The sequence below is a fragment of the Pseudopipra pipra genome, chromosome 5 (genome assembly GCF_036250125.1).
Source record: "Pseudopipra pipra isolate bDixPip1 chromosome 5, bDixPip1.hap1, whole genome shotgun sequence".
NCBI classification, from domain to species: Eukaryota; Metazoa; Chordata; class Aves; order Passeriformes; family Pipridae; genus Pseudopipra; species Pseudopipra pipra.
This window is the reverse complement of record NC_087553.1, coordinates 37,875,097-37,898,867: the sequence shown is the minus strand read 5'-3', so window position 1 is coordinate 37,898,867 and position 23,771 is coordinate 37,875,097. Positions and strand designations below refer to the sequence as shown.

At 40.4% G+C, this 23,771-nt stretch overlaps 1 protein-coding gene and 1 long non-coding RNA gene across 7 annotated transcripts in view; one reads left to right on the top strand and one right to left on the bottom strand.

Annotated features, from left to right (window-relative positions):
* KCNC2 (potassium voltage-gated channel subfamily C member 2) overlaps positions 1 to 20,791 on the bottom strand; it is a 103,343-nt gene extending 82,552 nt beyond the window's left edge. For all 6 annotated transcript variants that reach the window (XM_064655630.1, XM_064655629.1, XM_064655633.1 and 3 more), the window contains exon 1: positions 20,156 to 20,791. In XM_064655630.1, the coding sequence (XP_064511700.1) occupies positions 20,156 to 20,791 (636 nt within the window). The remainder of the gene's footprint in view (positions 1 to 20,155) is intronic.
* Positions 13,517 to 14,221, top strand: LOC135414641 (uncharacterized). The gene is made up of 2 exons (XR_010430760.1): positions 13,517 to 13,558; positions 14,043 to 14,221. It is a non-coding gene; the product is annotated as an uncharacterized LOC135414641 (long non-coding RNA).
* Positions 20,792 to 23,771: the final 2,980 nt, after the last annotated feature.

Genomic DNA, 23,771 nt, shown 5'->3' with positions numbered 1-23,771 from the left:
GAGCTGGCCTCTAGTGCATTCTGTTAAGTGTGAGAAAATCAATTTGGAAGCCAAACTAAGCTAAACGAGTACTGGGCACTCTTTAACTGATATAACCATGGTCACACAAGCTTGTTACACAGTTTTAGGCAAATCATCTTTAGCAAACAATTCAGTTAGATCAGTGCCAATTTTATACCAACTCTTTTTTCACTGTGCACATTGCTTAGTTCTCAGTAGTACAGCTAATGTGAAATTAACAAATGCATCTCAATGAAGTAGAGAGCACAAATGCCTATTTCAGTCACACATACACCAGAATTATATTTAAAACATTCAAAAGAGAATTTACTGTGTCCAAATGAATGCATCTCTCTCAGCTATTTTTAATCATTCAGGCTCATATCTCTAATTATTAAGAACATGAGGAACTTAGATTCCTAATTTTAGGTGCACTGAATTGCACCTCCAGGCCAGGCAGCTGAAGAATTATATGCCACAACATTTGAGAACTTTTCAAGCAGAAATTGTGTAGAGGATTCTGTAATAGGGATGTAACACATTTGCAGTTAGAATTAAAAAGTTCTTCCTGCAGTTTTAATATCATAAGTCTAACCATGTTCAAAAAGAAAAGACTATTGTTCATTATATTTAACAGTTCTGAACTGTGAGTCTATAGAGGTTTATGGTGTTTTTTAACATTACTCACTAAAACGGAAGAAAGAGGGGGTATGGACTCTGCCCACTTATCCTGTATTACAGGATGAGATATCTGAACTCATGAGATGCACCACTAGCTCTAAAGGTATAAAGACCCACACTTACGGAATGCAGCCTTGCTGATGAATCTTCTACAGAGGAGCAATGGGTTACTTAAATTTAGAAAGTCTTCAAGTGATAAGAAAAAAAAAGAGGAAAAAAATGAAGCAGAAAAACAAGTGAATCAGAAAAAACATGAAATAGCCCAAAGAAAATTAGTTTGTTCCAAAAATTAACAAATTCATGAAATACGGATGATTCATGTATTTGAATTTTTAAAAAAAAGAAAGCTAAGAAAAATCTAAATTTAGTGCAGAAGTAGAACTGTCCCCAGCTGTGTCTAGGTAGAATTTTCCCTTCTACGCAATTATCAATAAGGCATTCTAAAGTGAACCTGTGATGAAAGTTGTCACAAAATCATCACTTACATATACCAGTTTTCATGTTTGGTTGTTCCATTCCTTCCTGTTTGTTCAAAAATAATTCAAATTTTCATAAAGTAGCCTGATTATGAATACAGACAAAGCAGTTTATCAAGGCTGACACTTTAATTGCTATCACTTATAATTCAGGAAAAGGGGTATCACAAATCTCTAAGCTTCATTTTCACTTTTTATTGTTCTTCTCCTGGAGTCTTCATCTTAATTGCATAGATACATAATAAATCTCCTAAACTCAGTACTAAAAACGTATCCTAAAGGTCAAGCAACGTGGCCTTTTATGTTAAGTCACTTGTCCTTCTGCTCTTTTTTTCTGTCATTCTTCATATCAATCTAACAATTGCTAATAGCATTAACAGTGCCATCTTTAAAGACAGAAAACTGATGAAACAGTTAATAGACAAAAAGTATCCTAATAAGACCTTGAGGAACCTTGCATAATAGCTGGTTCTTTGACTTTTTTGAACAAAGAGAACATTTTAAAGTTATGGGAGGCTAAAAGAGGTGAGCTGTAGTCCACTGTGGGATACTCTTCTGCAAAAGTTACCTTTATGTGATGTCAGATAGCACTTGGTTTAACTTTTGGGGGGAGAACCACAGGATATAGTGTTAAGAATGGCTAATGTTTTGCTCTGCAGAAAAAAGGTGAAGATGGCTATAAATAATAGTTGGAACTTTTAAGAACAAAATCAATTTGTCTACATTTCCTGGTGCAGAGACTCCCATTAGTAAAGGAAAATATGAATTAATTAAAACCTTAAAAATTTAATAAACATGCTTCCTAAGCTCATATTCCTCCTTTGATCTCATGCCACACTTTTCTTTCGTCAAGGTAATATTGAGAAGAAACTGGTCAGGACATTCTCCCCTCCCCCCCTTTTTAAAATTTTCTCTGAAGAGTGAAAAACACTATGTTTTCTATCAGCTGTTATTTGGAACACAGGAATATGATGACCTCTGGAGTCACAGATGAGCTAAAACAAATTTCTTTTAGTGTTTTTAAAGGCTATTTGAAGCTTTGTGGAGTCCTTTTATTTGCCATTCAGACAAAGCTTCAGAGATATTCATGGTAAACTGAAATATTTTATATATTGCTTTTCAAAATTAAAGAACCAAGTACATCGCTGCACCTATAAAGACTGTAGCTCTATAGGAATGGGCACTGAGGCTTCTCCCTTTCCTTCTCCCTTCCCTTCCCCCTACCAATACTTTATTCTAATCAGCTGAAGAATTCCCAGGACTATAATAAATGCAAATATTTCACTCTACAAAACTATTAACATGTATTATTTCTTCCCTAGGCAGCAGAATAAAACAAATCCAGAAGCAACTTTAACCAACACAATCTACATTTCAGGGTATCACCAGTTCCTATTTTCCAAAGCCCTACTTAATTTGTAGCCTTCAAACAAAACACATCTCCCCAACAGGCCTTTTCTTTTCTCACCTCGACCTTTCTTTTTACTTAATTGTCATTTCAAATGTATCATTTTTCTTCAGCATCACTGGATTACATTTTTCATCTAAGATCCTCTCTCCTCAAGATCTTAATGTATTTTTCCAAATTGGTTTCCTATTTATAGGTGAACTCCAATCCTCTAGCACACTTATCGATCTGATGGTGTTCACTTTGCCCAGTATTCCCTGCATATTCTAGGAAATCCTTTCCTGATTCAGAGACTGCCAGACTAATGCAGGAAGTAGAGCGTCCTTTTAAGCACAAATCCCCTTGATTCAACAGAACAGTACTAGGAACACCAATCTTTATGAAAAGAAAGGTATTTAGCTTCATAAGTCTTGAAACTACTTATGAGGGTTTTCACTCTAATAAATACCACAGGAGTGAAGGAGGACCTTCCTAACATTTAGTGCCAAACTAAGTTTAAAAAGCACTGTGGATCACTACCATGGTTACCAGCTCATAGCTTTTTCAGGGCCAAACTAGTCATCCGTGCCAGCAATTTGCAAGGACCACTAGGAATATACAGAACTATTTTTTCGCATTAAACTCCAGTAATGAAAGGTTTGGGTTTTTTAAGTTACACAGTGAAACATGAAGGAAGATCTGTCCTCCACTCCCGGTTCAGAACCAGCCTATCATCAGCACTGTGCACATACATAAGAGAAAGCATATGCAACAGACTTATAAAGTTATAATTATATAAATCTTCTCTTGTCAAATACTTTATGGTTGGTGTACTGCTTGGGAATGTGCATTCAATTCTAAATAAAATGTTGTATATTGTTTTAAGTTTTGACATGACTTTGTATTAGGAATCAATGTTGAAATGCAGCCCTGCATTACACAAGGCTATTAACAACACACCAGGGAAAAATTTTTCAAACCTCAAAAACCTCAGAAGAAATCCCCAAAACACAGCCTTTCTCTGTCATGACAATAGGCAATGATCACTTTAGGTAGAAAAAGAAACTGAGCTCACTTGTTATCCTGCATCTTGTTTGTTCCAAAGCAATTAACTGAATGCAGAAATTGCTTGCCTGTCCATGGTCACAGCAGACTTAACACTTGGCAACTGCCATCTTCTGGAATTAATTCAGCCAATATCATCACATGCTTTAAGCACATCCTCAAATCTTGGCTAGATGTAACTAAATGTTTTGTTTGTTCTGGGTTTTTTTTCTCCAACAGAAAAACACAGCAGTTAAACTATTAGTGAATTTCCTATAAGAATTCAGTATAGCTTCCCTGATATAATAATTCAGTATAGCTTCCTCTTGTGAGGGAAGGGGGGGGGGGAAATAAAGTTACATCATTAGCTCCCCAGGAATCTTCAAAACACTTCAACAGTTTTGATGGCGCTGCTCTTGCTCTCCATGGCTTCCACCTTAGAGAACAATTCATGTTTCTGATCAGTAAGTAAAATGTTTGGGTTTGTTTCACAATAAAGCATTAAGCAACATGTTACACATCGTGTTCATGAAAGTGCATTCCCCTAAAAAGGGCTCTATAGGGAGAATTGACAGCTAGAGTTCTTATACAAGAGAAACAGGACACAAAGACGGGTGTTATTTCAGAATTAAGGATTAATTAAGGATTAATTTCCTTTGAAAAAACCTCAGACCAAAATTTACGGTAACTCAATTACAACCCTGCCATGTGCTTAGCCAATACTAATCTATATAGTTAAGCACAACTAATCAACATATTATAAACCAGCAAAGAATAGCAACTAGCTTTCACTAATTAATACAAATGCTCCTGAAATACAAAATTAAGTGCCACCATAAGTATTGATGACACTGGCCATTCTTTTGGAATCTTGCCTTCTTTTTATTTTTTTTAGTCTGATAAAATATATCCCCTAGAAAGCTGCTACAGAACACAATCAAGAATCAACATGAGATCATTCAACATATTTATGATAGTCATCTAATATACTGCAGATCAAATTGACAGCAGAGACAACTGCAAAGACTGACCAACATTTCTCACTTCAAGACTTTACATTCTGTTGTGCTAGAATTAAACTGCACAGGCCGAATACCAAAGGTCTTGGCAGATATTCAACAGTCTGAATTAAATTCTGGAAACCTTTTACTTACTAAAGGTAACAGTAAGTTTTGGAGGAAAAACTTTGACAAACCAACATGTGCCAAACCCCACCTTAATCTGTGATCTTAGGTGTCTTTTCTACTATTCTACAATTTTAATTCAAATTCCTTGTGTTTACATTGAAAAAAGCAACTTTTACTAATATGACTGAGGAGTCTTCTTCCATGTAGACCCTGCCTCAGTTCGCAAAATGGTCACTGTTTTCTTACTGAATTCAAACTGTTCTTTTTTCCGTATTCTTCAAGTGTTGGATATGCCTTCTCTGAATAAAGTCTTCCACCTCTGCTCTGCAAACACTATTATCAACATATCAAGGATTTCCTCTCATACTCATTACTGCATATATCCAAATTATTACATGGTCCCAGTTTACTTCCACCATAGATCCACTGAATGTAAAAAAAAAGAAAAAAGAAATTAAAAAAATGGCTATGAGATGATTATGCATGCTTAAATTTTCTGACACAGAAACCAGCAAACTATCCCCAATTGTGGTGGTTTGAGAAACCTTTTCTCTGAGGTAGTAATGATGAATGGTTTGCCCCACTGATAATACTGGACCAATCAATAGTCCATGTGTGCCCTGCGGAAATTACATGCCCACAGAAACGGAAGAGAAGGTAGTGAAGGTAGTGTAGAAGGTGGGTAGCCATGATCTGAGCCACGAGGAGGCAGAAGGCCAGTGAGCCCCTCTGGGGGCCAAGGGCCCCCAGCCCCAGCTAAGGCCACAGGAGACCCAATATAGTGTCAAAGCTGGACCGGGTCCCGTAATCAAGAGCTGGAAAAGTTTCCTTACTGTCAGCAGCAGCAGAAGACACTGAAAGTGGCAGCGGAGAAGTCCTGAACAGAGACAAGGGTGGCTAAAAGCCAAAAGATAGCCAGTAGCAGTGAGATAACGTGAAGCCGGCTGAAAGACGCAGAGGTGTTCCTGCAGGAGGGAGAGCTGGCAACAAAACACAGGTAAACTCAACAGAGCTGGTTTGGGGTAAGACTGTATTATTTTTCCCAAAACCAGAGACTCTCTGAAGAGGAGGGGTGGACTTCCAAACCCTTAGGGAGTCCCGAAATGCAGCAGCAGCTAGAGAGAGGGAGAAAGGAGCTGAAAACCCGGAGTTTGTCCTGAGAGCTGAGCCAGGACGGAATGCGGAGGGGGTGGCCGTGCCCTCTGCTGCTGCTGTTGCTGTTTCTATCAAGCTGTTGAGCTGGGACAGAGCAAAAGAGCGTTGGTGAGACTGAACTGAAAGCTGCCTTCAATGTTCTAACCCAAGAGAAGTGAAGATCTACAAGGAAATCCCCCGAAGGCTCAGGCTCGGGGTTGAAATTTCCACGAAGTAAGAACAAAAATCCTGACTGCCATACGTAAATCTGCTGCCTCAGGAAAATGAAGGACACTAACCAGTGCCACAAAAAACTGAAATGAAGGAACTGTGGCCTGAGAGGTGACAGAAAGATTTTTCTCTTTTCTTCTTGGACTTTCACTGAAGAAGAGGAGAAATTTAATTTAATGTAAATATATATGTGAGTGTAAATAAACCTTTGTAAATATTTTCCCCTTCCCCCAATAACGAATGGTTGTGTTTTGTCTGAAAACTCTCCACAGGGGGTGAAAAAGATATTAAGTCCATACCATCACTAAATCCTCTCACAGGGGCAAACTGTGGGAGAGGGGGGTTTGAACTTAAAAATTAGATTCTTGGGAGTTTCAAACCACCACACCAATCTCCTTTAAAAAGTACCTAAGGTCTCATTTGCACTACATTTGACAGTAACCAACTAAATTACAGTTCCTTTTTTTTTTACTGCATTATTTGAGCACTGCATTATTTTTTAAAAAATTTATTTATTTTTACTTTCTAAGGTAAAAGAACGTTTGTATCTTACCAGTTTGAAGACAAGGGTGAACCACAGAAGACAAACCTGATCTCTAAAACTCCCTGCTAGCACTTTAGCCCCTGATCCCTCTTCACCCTCCTAGCCTGACCAAATGACTACATCATGACACAATCCCTACACCACTGACAGCTGACATTGTTCTATGATTTTCTGCATCTTCTGCTTAAATGTTGATTTCATGGTTTTATGCTTCTCTTTCGTCAATATTCCTCACAAGAAGCAGAAACATATGAACTTAAACTGATCCTCTATTCCTTCTAAAAAAAGAACTAAATTAAAAAAAAAGACAGATAAATGAATAATAAAACAGGCTGCAATACTTCAAAGATGAAACATCATTGTGTGTGTTACCAACACAACCTGATATAAACGACTGCCAAATCTCATTGTATTGAACATATCCCCTCACTAAAGCTGAAGAAGGGAAAACAGAACCCCTGGGAGACATGATTTTCTTAAAATGTCTTATTAAATATTATAAAGAACGTATATCTTTTGAAAATTAAAAAAAATCACTAGGATTCTGCTGGTATTCTAGGTAATTTACCAGAACTTTGTCTTCTTTGTAGGTTTTTGAGCCATTCTGCATAACTCTATAAAAAGCAGTATATTTATATAATTACTTATATTTTAAAAAAAAGTAAAAGCGATAGAATTACTTACATTAGGATGTCTGAAATAAAGTCATAAAAAGAACAGTCTCCTTGCTTAAGTTTTATAGGCTTTCCATAAAATGAACACAATAAAACGTTGGTTTGCTTTAGAATAATTATTTTTTCAATTACTGTCCTAGTTAGGACAGCTGAGACCAGTTCATCACTGGATGGGTGTAACCCAAAACTGTGTATTCTATAGCCTTCCATGCCATTTCCCAGAAACTGTTATCAATGAACCATTTACACCATCTGCACATAGAGCCTGACTCCTCAGGCTATAAACTGGGTGCTAAGAGACCTGCGAGATAGGAGTTGCTCCTGTCCTCACGACCATTAAGGAAGCCCCCTGCCCTGAGGGTGGTACTGAGCATTCCTGCCTGAACTGGAGGATATATAATCTTGGAGTTTTGGGACCTTTTTAACCACTCGTGGGATCCAGAGGAAGACTGCAGATCACCGCTCTCAACCAGACTGCAACCACCACTCTCGACTGGACTGCAATCACCACTCTTGACCAGACTGCAACAGCTCTCCCACCAACAGGTTTTCCCCTCTCCTTTTCCTTTGGACTCAGGGGGCCCAAAGAACACCACTCTGTTCATGCCCCAGGGTGCTGGGTTATACATTTGGGGTTTGTGGGTTAAAACCAATTGTTTGTCTGTATAATCGTATTTATTGTATTATTTTATTAAATTGTTATTCTGATTTATAATCTCTCTTTTGAGTTGAGTTCATTTCCCCTGCTGGTTTACCTTTAAACCAGCACAATTACGTAATGCATAATGCACGTCATAATGGAGTCATGCCTGCACAAAACACTGTAAAACAATTTCCATCTCAATGTAGCATTTGCTGCAGGAAAGGCAGAGCTCTCAGGTGTGGACGGATTTCCTTACATCAGTCAAACCTCGATCTGGTCATAACAGTCCTTCAGCCTCTTATTGTTTTTCTAACCTATTCCTGAGCTCAAATTACTTTAGCAGAGTTACACTTCCTGAGACTACAAGTATAAGTGTAAGTGTAAGTACTTTCTCTTGACAAGATGTCCTAAGTTGCAAAAATTTCCAAGTGAAAACAACTTTACCTTGTTTTGCTTTGGTTTGTTGTTTTTCTAAAAGCTAAAAAACTGACCAATCCTTCACCTAAGAACTCTGAACCAGATGGTCATTTATAATAACATTAGACAAAAAGATAAAGATTTTGAAAACAATTAAATCTTCACAGGACTTCGAAAATAAGGCTCCAATTTAGACAGAGAGATCCAAAACCTTCAGTGAGAAAAAGCTGTGAGTTCACAACCATCTGACAGCAATAAATCTTCACTCAAAGGAGATTTAGTAATATGACAAGTGCAGGAAAAGCTTTAATTGGCCCTGAGAGTCACTGATGAGATAATTCACAGAAAATAAGATATCTTAAGTTATGTAACTCCTTCAGGTTTCTCCCATTTTTAGTGAGATAAAATTTATAAGGAATGGAACACTACTTGTTATTAAACATGATTAACAAAATACTGTTAAACCAATATAGTAATATATATGCATATCCAGTAAGATTGATCTGTCATAGCCTAAAAAAGCAAGATATTCATACACTCCAGGACTTACAGCTGGAAACTGAATTAAACAAGTATAAGCAAGAACACTGAATTAAGCCATGAAATTTAGGATGCAGCCTTCTTCATTAAAATCTTCAAGGACAAATGGAAAAAAAAAGAAAATAAAATCTTCTTGACCATCATAATTACAGGTCAGGAACACCAATATATTAATTTGTTTAGAAATGTATGTGTGTGTCTGAGTGCATGTACATATATCTATACACACATACAAAAATATTTGCATTCCTATTTATATATATGGATAAAAACACCAAGATTGAAAGCACTAAGGCCATAAACATTCTCCTCTCCTGTCTCAGACTCACATTTCACCCCTGTTTCTGCAGTGCACAGTTGTCGCACTATACTTGTCTGAACAGTACAATTGCAATGAAAAATTTAGGTCACACATTTTTCTTTAGCCTCCTCTTTGGCCAAGACTTTCCAACCCAGAGACAAGACCTGGGTTTCTGGAGGCAGCATGTTACTCCCAGTGTGATTAGGAAACCGTAGCAATTACCTTTTTATTTCAAAACTACAATGCCAGTAAACAAACAAAATAAGATTTGCAAAGTTTGTTCGTTATAATTACGAACACACACCTCCTGATCTGTATTTGCAAGGAGCAAATACAAATACAAAGAGCACCAGCACAAGTCAGGAGTTTAATATTTCTTCACATTATTTTAGAAAATTAGCTATTGATATTTGAATAAAAGCAGGTATCATTTCAAAGAGGATTGCTTTCATCTCACGAATCTGCCAGGACTGCAGTGCAAAAGAGGTTGCTCTAGTGAAATACAAACCCAATATAAACTACATCTGCACTTCTCTAGAGACTAATGGGTCATTTCTGCTACCAAACGATGATTTAAAATGTCTTTAAATTGTTGAGAATACAAAGTCATTGAAATTTTGCAGGGTTTTCATTTCAGTAAATGATGCATGCCATCACAATTTCAAAGAAAAGCTGCTAACACAGCCACTAAAGGTAATATTAACAGAAGACAGATACCTATAGTTATCATTGTGTTTCAAGCCATAGCAGAATGGTTCATTTTACTATAAAAGCATTGGAAAGGGCATTGATTCAGAAGCACTAGAATAGCTAGTCATTGGCTCAGTGACAGTGCAAGATACTGAATGCAACGTACCTCAGCTGAAGAGTGAAGAAACAGCCAACTAAGAGCCAATTCTGAAAGCCTTCAGAAATAGTTTTAAGAGACAGTTAGAGCTATCACAGCTCCTGAATAGAGGGTGGAGACTGTACCTACTTCCAATAGTTGTTTCAAAAACGTCATTAACCTAGTCATTAGGGCAGTAATTTTGAAAAGATCAAAAGATCAAAGCTCCCTTCTCACAGATTAAGGAAGGGGCAACTGCAGCAAGAAGTGTAAGTAGAGAAACCTGCAGTTTATAAAAACCCAGCATCTTCCATCCTTAAAGCAATGAACATCACTCAAAATAAAGACACATGCAACACAAAATGTCTTTGCCACTTTTAAGGTTTGGCTGCCTATATTGTGACAAACAAAAATAATGTAAATACATTCTTTGCTTCAGTCCCTAACAGCTCACTGCACCCCCAAGATTAATTTTCCCTTTTATTATTTTTTTTCATTTTTGATTCCCCGAGTTCATTTTTTCTGCTATCAAGGCACCAACCTCAATAACGCAATGACTAATCAAGGAGACCCTGTAGCTGCAATGCATCAAACCAATTTTGTTGACCATTCACAGGTCACTGCAACATCAGCTTCACATGCCTGTTACGAAGACAAATGACAAACATAGCCATTTCTTTTCCAAGCTGCACAGGTACATCAGGTAGGCAATTGGGAAAATAACTCCATCCTGCTGTCAAAAGACTCGATTCTCAAATCTGAAACTATATTCAAATAGTCTCAAATATAGCCAGTAATAAAATTTACTGGCTAAAGGATTAAGATGCCTAATTTGTTTAAATAAATTTGTTTAACATAAAGTATTACCAGACGATGAACAGATAGTGAATTTTACACCAGTGCTGATGTTCAACACCTAAATTGAAATCCTATCCTGCTTGAGTTCTCATTCATTATATGCCTTTTACTATATACACTTTCATTTTTAAACCATGAAAAGAGGAAACACCATCACTATTAAGTAAATGGATTTAATTTTCCACTGTAAGAGAAAAGAAGGTTGGAAGACCAGAACTTATTTCTTTAGACTAGAATAGATTTCTTCAGTTGGAAGGGACCTAAAACAATCACCTAGTCCAACTGCTTGACCACTTCAGGGCTGAACCAATAGTTAAATCATGGTATTAAGGGCATTGTCCAAATTCCTCTTCAATACTGACAGGTTTGGGACATTGACCACTTCTATAGGAAGCCTGTTCCAGTGTGTGACCAGCTTCTTGGTAAAGAAATGCTTTCAAATGTCCAGTCTAGACCTCTCCTGACACAGCTTTGAACCATTCTGACACATCCTGCTACTGGATACCAAGAAGAGATCAGCACCTCCCTCTCCACTTCCTCTCCCCAGGAAGCTGTAGAGAGACAGAACTCCATCTCCACTGAGTTTTTATACTTTTTAAAAATAATTTTGCAGACTAAGGGAAGGATGTTCAAGGTGAAGTTCAGATGTGCTTGTGCATCAATTATACCCTAAAATTCAAATGAGAATCTGAGAGTAGGTATCAGACCTAGAATTGCAAATCCAAGAAAAGTCTCTTCCCAAATGTGATCAGAAATCAGAAAGACAAATAAGATTCTTCTCCAAACCACATCTAGATTAAACTCAGAATTCTGAAAATTTCCTGTCATTAAAAACACCTCTGTAACACTTGGGATGATATTAAAATAAAAATAAAATCTAAATTAACTCTTTCAGATCTTAACAATTATCCTGTGAAAACGAAGATAGTCCTGAAACCAAATATTAAAAATAATTGTCATTCATATTAGTAGTTTACCAAATGACAGTGGTAAATATTGCCTGTTTGAAAACTACAGAGAATTTTTTAATACCTATGTAAAAATAAGGGCTTGATAAGGGCTTTGATATTGCCTAAGAACTAAAGGAAGTTTCTACACAGGTATTTGTATACTTTAAAAACATCTTTATATTGTCCTGTAATACTTTTTATCTCTGCTTTAAACAAATTAAAATTCAGTTATGGCACAGGCTTTTTAAAATATTATTTACTACATACTTGATTACTCTCAATCTTATAGTGTAGTTCACAGCATATAAAAGCTTAACGTATTTTCTGAATGTTTATGATCTGAGAAATTACAACAGAAATATTATTAGAAGACATTATTCTTCCCCCTACTTAACAGCACCCACCAGCAGGATGCTTTTGGGGCTGGTTAAGCTCTCTCACCCAGTTCTGGGGCAGCACCAATGAAGTCCCTTTGCAAAATCGTTAGGAACTCAGCCTGTGCTCCTCATTATTGCAACAACAAGTACCCAGCAGTTCATAGCACTGTTCCACAGCCGTCACACTCTACTAAATTTCACCTCCTCCAATGACATTTTCTCAGCCATTAATTGAGATTTAGCATTTGATTTCTGTTTCTCTAAAATCCCGCATACTATCAGACCCATCGTATGGGAGTAGTCCTGTGCTTTTATCAAAGCAAGCATATTAGCACGGTGGAAGTAATTCCTGGAGAAAAATTATTTCTCTTAGGATAAGTATTCAACAATTAAAAAGAAGCTTACTGCTATATAGCTAGTACTGTACAAATTATCCAAACCAAATGCATGAACTTCAAGGGATACTTGCCTTTTTCCAATGACTAGGCACAGTAAAAAAATATAATATTGTATGCTATACATTAATGAAAATGTAAACATGTAAGAAACTATACTTGTTTCAGAAAGAAGTCTAGATGATATTATGTGTATTTAATGCATATTAATGAACTTTACCACACTATTCTGTACTAGGCTAAGAGACTGAGCATTTTGCAGGAATATACCAAAGACACGATATCTGAGGTTCACCTAGAAACATTAAGAAAACTACAAAACGCTGTCTGTAATAAGAAAGGACTGAATTATTACATCACTGGAATAATTAACATACTGGTAAAAAGACCAAAATCACAGCAACATCTCAGAATTTTCAATTTAAGGGCAGCAGGGGGAATAACAACACATTGTTATAATACATAATTGGATAATTTCATTTTTAAGCTTCAAACCACCACTTCAGTCAAGAAATCTGTAAAGCAAATCACAAATCACAGGAAATTGTATTTCATGTGATTAGATTCTATTTTTAACACTAGTGATTTACAGATGGAAGTGGAGTTTTTCCTTCAAAAGCGCTTTAGTCATCATAAAGTATCAACAAAGATGTTAATTAAACACATTAGTAGAACTAAAAAAAAACCCCAAAGCCATGTGATTTCATGTTCATTCTCTACAGCTATTTCTATAGCACTCTGACAAAATTACCATTTAGTTATATCAATATACACATATGCATGTCAGTATAGGGAAAAAAATGTACCAGGTCATCATTACAACTTGAATCCCTGTTATCATGTTGATAAATTGAATACTTTGTTTACTACTTTAAATTATTTCTGTTTTGTGAAATATTCTCATGTTTCAGCCCTTGCACCAGGGAAAAGGCTCCTTGGAAATAAGAATACACGTAAGTAAGAGTGGATGTAGTTCCCCTATTTCCTCTTCATATAAAGTTCTTTAATAGCCTTGCTTAGCATTTCTTTAAAAACAAATTTTTATTTCTATGTAATTACTAATTTATACTGGAAAGGTGTGTGCTTGTGAAAGGATGAGTGTGTGTAAAGGAACTGTATTACTATAAGAAATATTAAGTAAAACAATAACTGATAGTTTGATATTCCAGCTACTACCACACCTGTCTTTTATTTGCCTAACTACTTTATTCACAATGAAAAAAACAAAACAAAACAAAACAAACAAACAAAAAAATACACAAAACAAGACAAACCACCTGCAGAAATCCCCACAAGTTTCTACAGTAAGTCAGTAAGTTTATGTAAACCATGCTGCCAGAAGTGAGGTGTAAAAAGGCATTTAATAAAGAGAATAAAAGGGAACATACTATCCCCATTGGGTGCTAGATACAGAGAGCACAAACTCTTTCTTTCCAGTTGTGGCTGAAGGAAACCGTATTTCCCCAAGATGAGCCAAGAATCTGAAGCACAGAACAAGCAGGAGTCATCTCTGGAGAAATGAACAGCAGCACTTGATAATGAGAAGAACTTGTTTCTACCATCTTAAAACTACTGGACAGCACTTTACAGAAGATTATTAAAATATTAAAAATGTACAGAGGGATGCCTTTTCTCTCATCTTGTGCCTCAATTGCAAGGCAACTTCATAGGAAGAGAACAGTCCCTTTTGGCCACTGATCACTGAGGGAGAAAAAGACAGGCAAGTTTTACACAAACTTCTCTTAAAATATCTCAAAAGTTCCTACAGTACAGGATACTGATCAAGGATTTGGAATTTGAGTCCTGAACTTCTTTGATTATGACTCTACCCAAATTGACCACATCAAACAAAATGTTGATTTCTTCACAAATTATTGATTGGCACATTTACTTTGGACTAACTACAAGACACCTCAAGAATAAAAGGATCTTGAAAATACTAGTTTACTTGCGTCACTTTTTTCATATCCTGAGTGCATTACATGACATGCATAATAACATAATACCTCATCTGATGGTAGCACTGAAACCTATACACTATTCATCAAAAAACTTGAGCTATTCTTCCCACCACCATCTTAATCAGTTTGAAGACAAATTCTCATTCTCAAAGTAAAACATGCAAGAATTTTACCACTGTAAACAAATACGACAGATACCACATTCTATGTTACCTATATAAAGGTAGAGCACTTGGTCTGCCAAATTTCTCAATCAAAAATACTTCTCACATTATTATCTTGGGCTGTGTATAGTCAGCTAATTTCCATTTCCAGTTATACCAAAGCAAATTCAGTCTAAGTCCATTAACCAAATTATTTCAGAGCCGTTGAAAGACAAATGTGGCTGTAGACACGTGCACATGCCTAACAGCATCTATTTCTGAAATGATAGGACAGATAATCTCTGTGGCATTTATGTCAGAGCCATGACAAAATCCTTTTCCCAGATGAATAAGTGACAGTGAGAAGGCTGTTTTCAATGGGAAGAGGAAGCCAAGAGCTGGCTTGTTTCCATGGAAACACTAGCAGCATCAGGCAGAACAGCTGTAGAGGAAAAGGCATAAGCTCGGAAGGCAGAAATCTTGCTGATTTTACCTCACTAATATCAGTACCATCAGAGACCATCTATACTTCATGTTGATCACAGTCGTTCACATTGTATACATCATATATTAAGCTCGAATTTCCAATTAAGACTTTTAAAAGCCAGTATGCCAGAATTAATAAAAATTACTTATCATGTGATTTAATCAGCCCATGTACACATGAAGCTACAGAGTGTATGAATATCTGTAACAGTGATGCATTATGATTTTTGTCATTAGGAACACATCTTCTCGAACACATCTTCTTGTGTCTTTAAAAAGGACAACTCCCATAGTCTAAATGCTTCAAGCAGAATGACTGGTTTTCACCAATTTAATCTAATGGACTATTTTCCCACTTACAAATAAATTCAGCACTTTGATTACCAAAATGGCAAAAGCAACACCTTCCTTGCAGTTTCTGTATCAACCTTTGCTATTTTCTTTGTATCATTTTCAGATAGAAGATGTCTGCCTACCTAATAATTAAATGGTAAAAGCTAAAGTGTATCTGCTTTCCTTGTTGAATACAAGACAGAGATAAAGATTTCCACATATATTAGGAGGCTTTCTATTACTTAAGAAAGCAAACAACCTTTGCTATTCACTATTAATCTACAAACATATATTCTGAGATTAACGTGTCTTCACCACTCCATTCACAGTATTTCAGACTATCGCAGCAGTGCTGTTTCCACCAAAAATAAAACCTGTCTTGCATCAGAACAGGCAAAGCCCTAAAAATATAACTCACTTTTGTCATTCACCATAGTGCACGGCAGGCTTCCTAAATCAAGGCTTTCTTGACACATATCAAAACAGGTATCTAGGTACCTGGACAAAACATAAAGGTAAGCAAGCCAACAAATAAAGACATAAGTTACCTTTTATAAGAATTTTCTTCAGTATAATTTCTGTGCCTTTAGCCTTTCAAGAGAGTCTATAAAATTATATTTTTCTCCTCTCCCATCTCATTAATTTCAGTTGACTCTTCACCTCACTGAACATTCAAAGCTGGAAAAGCTGCTACAGGACACTGAAAGGAATCTCTGACAATTTAGCATCACACAAAGTCGTAGATGGGAACTTTGTACTTCCCTCCAACAATAATGCCCACTGCTCAAATCCAGCTCCTCATGTCACAATGAAGGAGCATCTGTATTTTTAACACTTGCAAAGTATGTATCTTGATGCCTGGACTGCAAGGCTTTTGTGGTGTTATTTGCATTGCAGTGAATACTTACTTATACGAAACTTGACAAATGCTTCATAATTAGGTTTTATATTTCCCAAGTAATTAAGGATCTTTCCCAGAGATAAGGACCATATAGCAAATGGGTTGTGTAATTTGCCTTCAGCTGCTGCAAATGGCAGTGCCACCCCGAATACCCTGGGCCATGCTGACTCCTGCGCTGCTGAACCACTCAACTTCGCAGGTGCTGTCTTCTTATCCATGAACAGATTTACAGTCTTCTCAAAAAGTTAAGGATATATACCTACAAACTTGGTGAATCCCAGGGCCGTTTTTGCATTCCTGAACTAAGTACAAGAGTAACACATAATCCTTAAGAAAAATCAGTGACAAATACGAATTACTTCTTTAAACAGCATCATGTTTCACATATTATTCAAAAGTAAAAAGGCCTTAAAGGCTTAATTACTTTGAAATACGAAATCTGAGACAAGCACTTTCTAGTTCCTGCTGGACATCTGCAGACACTCTTTTAAACCCAGTACTTAATGTTGCCTCTTGTACTTTCTTACGAACTATTTGGATGTATCTTTGCATTTTTACTAAAGCTGGCATCTGAGCCATCAAAGGACACCAAAATCACTTACAGGTATTAACTAGCAAAACTAACAGTGCACATTTGAGTCAGATAAGGATCAAGTGTCTGTTTCAGAGATGTTGAAACCAACGCACAGAAAGATTTAGTTGCCCAGCGTTTCTCCTCCTATGACAGTATCCTATGTAGCTTCCCATATCTACATAACAGCATTCTGTCAAATAGAATGTGAATGATCAGTCTATTAAGCCTGGAGAGAAAGGAGTACCGCTGTACTCTTTAATTTCATTTCACAGTCTGTGAAATCCAAAACAATGAAATGAAAACAGAAATAACATTCAGACCTAACTCCTGAACTTGGGAAACAAAGAAAAGTGTTGCAGGTTTCAAAGTAATCATATGTACATGGATTATATTTTATGTTTACAAACTCCATGTTTAGTAGATGTCACTATCTGCATATCAAACTGCATGCACTAAAAGTTAATTTTTTTTTTAGAATTGCAAATACAGTAAACCTTCTTGTCAATAAACTAGTTCCACTATTTATATAACATCACTGGATGGTCTTGCTAGAATAATCTTGTGCGTGCACTATCCCTGAAGAGGTTACCATGGCAACTTATATTTGAATTTCTATAAATTTCTATTTTTAGAGATCACAGTTTAGGATAAAGAAAATCACAAATATTAAGTACCATTTCATTAATAGAAAATATCCCATTTTTATCACCATCATACCTCCTGAAAAAGACACTGCTGAACTTAAATCACACAGTAAACCTAAAAAAAAAAAAAATTATCACAGTTCTTAGGAAAGTTTACCACTAAGCAGCCTCACCATAATCTAAGTGGTGTACGAGTCAGTAGCTAACACTATGAGACGAAGATTGATGTTCATAGTTTTGTCTTGATTTCAGTGAGGCCAGGATTTCACTCAAATGTTTTTAAAGTTAGTCATCATCTCAAATGACATAAGACAACATGGTATTTGCCAGAATACTCAGAATATAATAGGGTTTTTTTTCAGGTGTGGAAAAATGTTGAACTCACAGTAATGTCTCAGTTCCAAACTAAGGTTACCATCACCCTAAACTACCGTGTTCAAGAATGCTTACTAAGTGCATGCAAGTCCTTAAATACAAATTCACCTGAATGCTTTAAAACTTGCCAAAAATTCTCAAAGTTGTCTCCCTACCTGAAAGACCAAGCACAGAGTGGCAGCCTTGAGAAAATGAAAACATTGATTTAGATTCTGTTGTTACGGTTCTGACACCGCCTTAGTCTGGCTGCCTGGGGTTGAAATCAGAATAAAATGTTTAAAACCAGTCTTTAAGTTATAAAAAGGTAAATACTCTATCTTCTAAGAGATCAACACTGCCATATTGCAATTTGCTATTATAGTGTTAATTACGGTATTCATTTTGCAAACTTGAAATATCTTCACCCAAGCCACTGACAGTTCAGGATGATCTAGTACAAATGGAAAATTTGGAAAGCGAGCGCCTACAGGTTCTGCCAAAGTCTGGACCAAAAACCCAGCTATACCTCCAGGACACAACTAAAATCAGCACGCCTATCTTTCTGTTTCTCCTGGTATCTTCCATTCAATATTTACTCCGTACTTCTCAGTTCTCCAGCAAAGGTGAGTGGAAAGATCCTCCATCGTAAAAGCTGCAGTTTTGACACTGTCAGCAACTTTCCACAAAACACGGGGTGAAAGACAACCTGCAGGGCAATCATCACACGCATTATAGTTTTGTCAGGTAACTGACAGCCAAATTTTCTTTAGGATTCAGATAGCTAAGATGCGAGCAATGTAGGTATGTCACTCATGAGCAAAGTAGCTCTTCTTCAGAACCCATCCTTCATTAAAAACATATTTTAAGAATCAGCTGGAGCCAGCTGTCAAGGGAAACCATACTCGTGGGCAACATTCAAAAACATAACATTGGAACTTAGCAAGTGATAGTAATAGCTGTGAGGACTTTTACTTTCTATTTAACTTACCTCACTAAGCTCAGAGGATGAGCTGCCAGAAACTGCATCGTGCCATGGGGTACAATTCCGTAAGTCACTAAACCACACACTTATTCGCACATCTATGAGACTGCCAGTGAAATCAGTGGAACTGATCAGGAGATGACACCCACCATAACTGCACTTTCTGCAGGATGAGGTTTAGCTCTGAGTACTTCATGGGAATCCTGATAAATATGCTGCAAAACACTTATTACCATTTTATAATCAAACATTTCCAATTACAAGTTCTTCGTCTTGTATTCCAGGGAGGATTTGCTGGTGGTTGCTTTTCTTGTTGTTAAATTTGAGACATCACTGCATATATCTTTCAAAGGAATTACAACCGTTTGTTTGGTCCAAAGTAAGTTAGACAGCAAACCTGCATCGCCCCTGACAACAGCAACTAAAAGACAGAACTAAAATCCAAATCATCCAAGTAGAAAGTAGTCAGCATCAAAATGTAAAATGTCTATCTAAATAACAGAAAGTCAGTATGATCACTTACTGCCTCATCCCCATACCCTCAAGTCACAGAGCCAGTGACGGTCACCCTGAGAAATCAATGGAGGAAGAGCCAGGGTGACCCCCTGTCACACTTACTTTGTTGAACCAGGATTACCTACCAGTGTAGACAGAGTAAAGTTGAGAAAGGGCTGAGGTCACTCTCCCATGTCGCTGCCACCACCTTACCTCCAACCCAAGATCTCGGGCCAGCTGCCCTGGCCCCAAAGGCCCCTTCACGCAGGTGCTCAGGGAGGATGAGGGCACCTTGGGGCTGTTCCTCTTCACACACACACACAGACAGGTCCCCCAGTGAATACACCTCCACACCCCCATCCAGGCCAGGGGGGTGCCCCAGGGCACAGCTCCCACCTCACCCCATGTGCACTCCAATGGGGAGGGTGCTGGCAGAGAGGGAGCGCCATGCTGCCTGACATCACCTGCAGATGTAGAGGAGAAAAGCACCACCACCTCACGGGGGACCGTCGTCCCCGCTATGCAGTGGCCCACCAAAAGCATCACTCTGCACTCACACCCCGAGCGGGGTGAGCTTGCCCTTGATGCCCCACTTGCTCGCCTCCCTCTCCAGGGGACCCCGGCAGCCTGCCGACCTCCCCAGCCCCCGGGCGGGAGCGCCGGCCGGCGGCGCTTACCCTGGCGGCTCGAGAGGAGTAGGGGTCCTCGAAGAGCGCCCAGACACGGGGCTGCAGCCGCCGCCAGCGCCCGCCCTTGCCCTCGGCGGCCGCCCCCACGTCCTCGATGCCCAGTCTCTTGGCGGCGAGGTCGTCGTCGTCGCCGTCGGGGGGCGGCTCGCCCGTCAGCAGGTCGGGTGCCTCGAAGATGTCGAGAGCCTCCTCGGCGTCACGGTGCTGGCGGTAGGTCATCCAGCAGCAGGGCTCCACGTCGGTCTCATCGATGCCCCAAAAGGCCAGCTCCTCCTCAAAGAGGGGCCCGCAGACGTCGGCGGGGCAGTGCAGCTTGCCGGTGCGGTAGTAGTTGAGCACATAGGCGAAGACCCCTGGGTGCCGGTCGAAGAAAAACTCGCTGGTGCCGCCGCTGCCCCGGGGGCTGCAGCCGCTGCCGGGCTCCGGGCAGCCGCCCGCCGGCAGCGGCGGCGGGTTGGGGGGCGGCGGCGGCCGCTCTTCGCCGCCCGGGGACTCGCTCTGGGACTCGCAGGCGAGTAGAGCCAGGCGGGTCCCCGGCAGAGTCTTCAGGGTGCTGCGGTAGGTCTCGTGCCGCGTGCCCCCCACGTTGAGGATCACCCTCTCGTTGTCCTCGAGCTTCCCCATCGCTCCGGGTGGGACATGACTGGGGAGAGCGCGGGAGGCTGCGGCGGGGATTGGGTGGGGGCGCCGGTCGCTGGGCGGGGGGCAGCCGGTCGCCGGCAGGTCCGCGGGAGACGAGCTTCTGCCTTAAACGTAAATAGAAAAAATAGAGGAGAAGCCCCCCAGGCACCACGTAGGGGGGCTATTCCCCGCCTTTGCGACCTGCCCCAGCCCCCTCCATCCCCGAAATCTCCCGCCGACCCGCACTCCGGGAGAGCCCTGTTGGCCAGCCCCGCCACCCACCGCCGGGCAGCTCTGCACGCTCCTCTTAGGAGGGGTCTGCCGCCTGCCCGCCCCGGGCACTGCTCCGGGCTGTCTCCCGCTTCCCCTGGAAGCAGGCTACCGAAATGGCACTGCTGCTGCTTCTCCCGCGTACGGATCCGCCACCGTCACCACCCCCTTCTCCCTCGCGGCGCTGCGTGAACCGAGCTGATGGAACAGAAAGTGTGCGGTTAATTATTTAATGGGCATCTATCTTTTATTGTCCTAACAGCTTAACGAGGGGGAAAAAAGGGAAGGCTTAGCTATTTTCCTCTTCCCCCGCCCCCACCGCAGAAGGGAGGAAGGGGTTGCTTTTTGGGAAGAAATACCAAGCACTCCATAAGCGCAGGCAGCAAGCAAACCCCGGGAGAGGCTGTCTGTGCGGAGCTCGGCTCGCTACTTTCTCAGACAAATCACGAAGCCGAGCGCGCATCTCGGGGAATGGCAGGTGGGATCAGCGCCGCCAGCCCCGCGGGTCCCTCCCGCCGCCCCGCCGTTACCTTCGCCGGAGGAGCGACGGCGGCTTCTCTTCCCGGGTGGACTCCGGCCCCAGTCGCTCTGCGTGCCGCCCTGCCAGGCGAGACTACTTGTTGTGGTTCGGGTGTTTCTCCGCGTTCAGGTGGCTGTTTTACCTCCCTCCATGCTCAACTCCGACAGGCGCAACAGCAGTTCCCGCTGCCCGCGCGGAGATCCCGCTCCCTTCATTTTACAGGGGGGAATGCGGCCGTTCCACGTCGAGTCTGGGAGAGGGGACCGCCGGCGGAGCGCAGAGTCATGAGCAGCGAGCCGGGGCGCCTCGGGGAGCGGGACGGCCGTAATTCCAGCACCGCTCCAGGAAGACGAACCTAAAGGTGAAATCGCACCTCATTTGGGGCCGAAGCTCCTCCCCGGGGCGGGGGCAGGGGCAGCGCAGCCAGCCCTCCACACCTCCCGGCCCTCTGCTTCCAGCCCTGTGGGGCGCAGGGAAGCGACAGGGAAAGCGAGGACCGCATCTTTCCCAGAGAGGCAACACCACCTCCGCTCCTGGAACATGGACATTTGGTTCGCTTAAGTAAAACATGCGGGAAGGGATCGGGGCTGAGAATAGCTATTTTTCGGAGGAATGCAGAAAAAGCAGCGCTAGCTACAGGTGATTGCGGAGAGGAGCTGCTCAACCCCCAAGAGAGGGAGGCTGACCGCGACAACGGGGAGCGCTCTGGCTTGGGGGCGCCCCCAGAGCCAGCTCCGGTGCGAGCCGGCAGCGGGGGGCCTGGGGGTCCGGCTCAAGGAGAGGGGATCCAACTTTCATATCAGCTGGGAAAAACAGCTAAAGAGCAGTGCGTGCTCTCTCATGCTTCTTAAACTGCATAGGTCTGAGGTTGGGAGCGGAGGAGGGGGAATGGAAGTTTAGAGTCCCCAGTAATATATCAGGGAAACCAATGCCTATGCACTATAATACATGAGTGAGTCCAATGTGTCTGCCCACAAGCCAGCTGAATTAATTTCTACTGCCTACACTGATGCCTGGTTTCAGTTGGGTTGGTAAAAGGGAAAGAAGCTTCCAGCCTCAAAGAGAAGATATACAACATGAGAGGTAATCCCTCTTGCCACTTCCTCAAAAGGAGAAAAAAAAATCTTCTTCCCCACCAAGGGTATTCCCTGGCTGACACAGGGAAATGAGTGGAATAATGGTGTCTGAAACTTTCCACATCAGAGCCTTCAGCTGGGCACTTGCTGGCGTCTGGAGGGCAAAGCTCTGCTGAAAGCAATGCTCAAAGGACACTCTGTTTAGACCAGATTGCTTTAACCCAGATCTGTCTATATGTAGCATCCATGATGTAAACACAGATTCCCAAAGCAGAAGCAACTTTAAGAAATGGGTTTCAGAAGCTTTCTCCAGATGTACATTCTGAAGTTCCTTAAAAAAAGGGCAAAATATACCCTGCCAAAACAGATATAATCAATTAGTGAAAACCCAGGGAACCAAAATTAATATTCAGTTACACAGTTGTAAATACAGTGGAAAGAACTCTGCCATCCTAATGCCACCTATGGCTACTCATGCCATACTAGATTTTCTTTGCAGACGGGATTTTCTCGAAAGGGGACACAGAGAAGGAGTGAGTAAGACAAAGTCAATATTCATTGTCTTCTCTCCGACCTAAAAGACGTTTCTGGAGAAATGTAACATATTAAGGCTCTGCACCATTCATCCAATATGGAAAACCATGGGGTGGCAGTAGCTGCCAAAACACTACTCAAACTGTATCATCACAGAATACCAGGACTTCCTGCAGAACTGTCACTGCCTGCTCAAGTCCCACAGCTGTGCTCAAGTTACAAGACAAGCACCGCCCTCCAGAAAAAAGCCACGCAAACCACCACAAAATAAACCAATAACAAAGTCAACAACAAAACCCAGACCCCCTCCAAAAAAAAACCCACAAAACACAACCCACTCAACATCCTAAGAAACCTAAGACTAACAAGGATGTCATCTCATAAACAAAATCATTACAGTCATACTGTAATGCCTTTGCCATGAAAGAGGCATGTATTATGAGCAACCAGTTTACACTTTGGACTTGTGAAGCACACAGGGGGTTTATTGCATGGATAAGAGTAAGCCACAGAAATAATTTTTCTACTTGGTAAGAAAAGGAATGGTCTCTTCCAGAATATAATAGTCTTTCAGTCATATTCT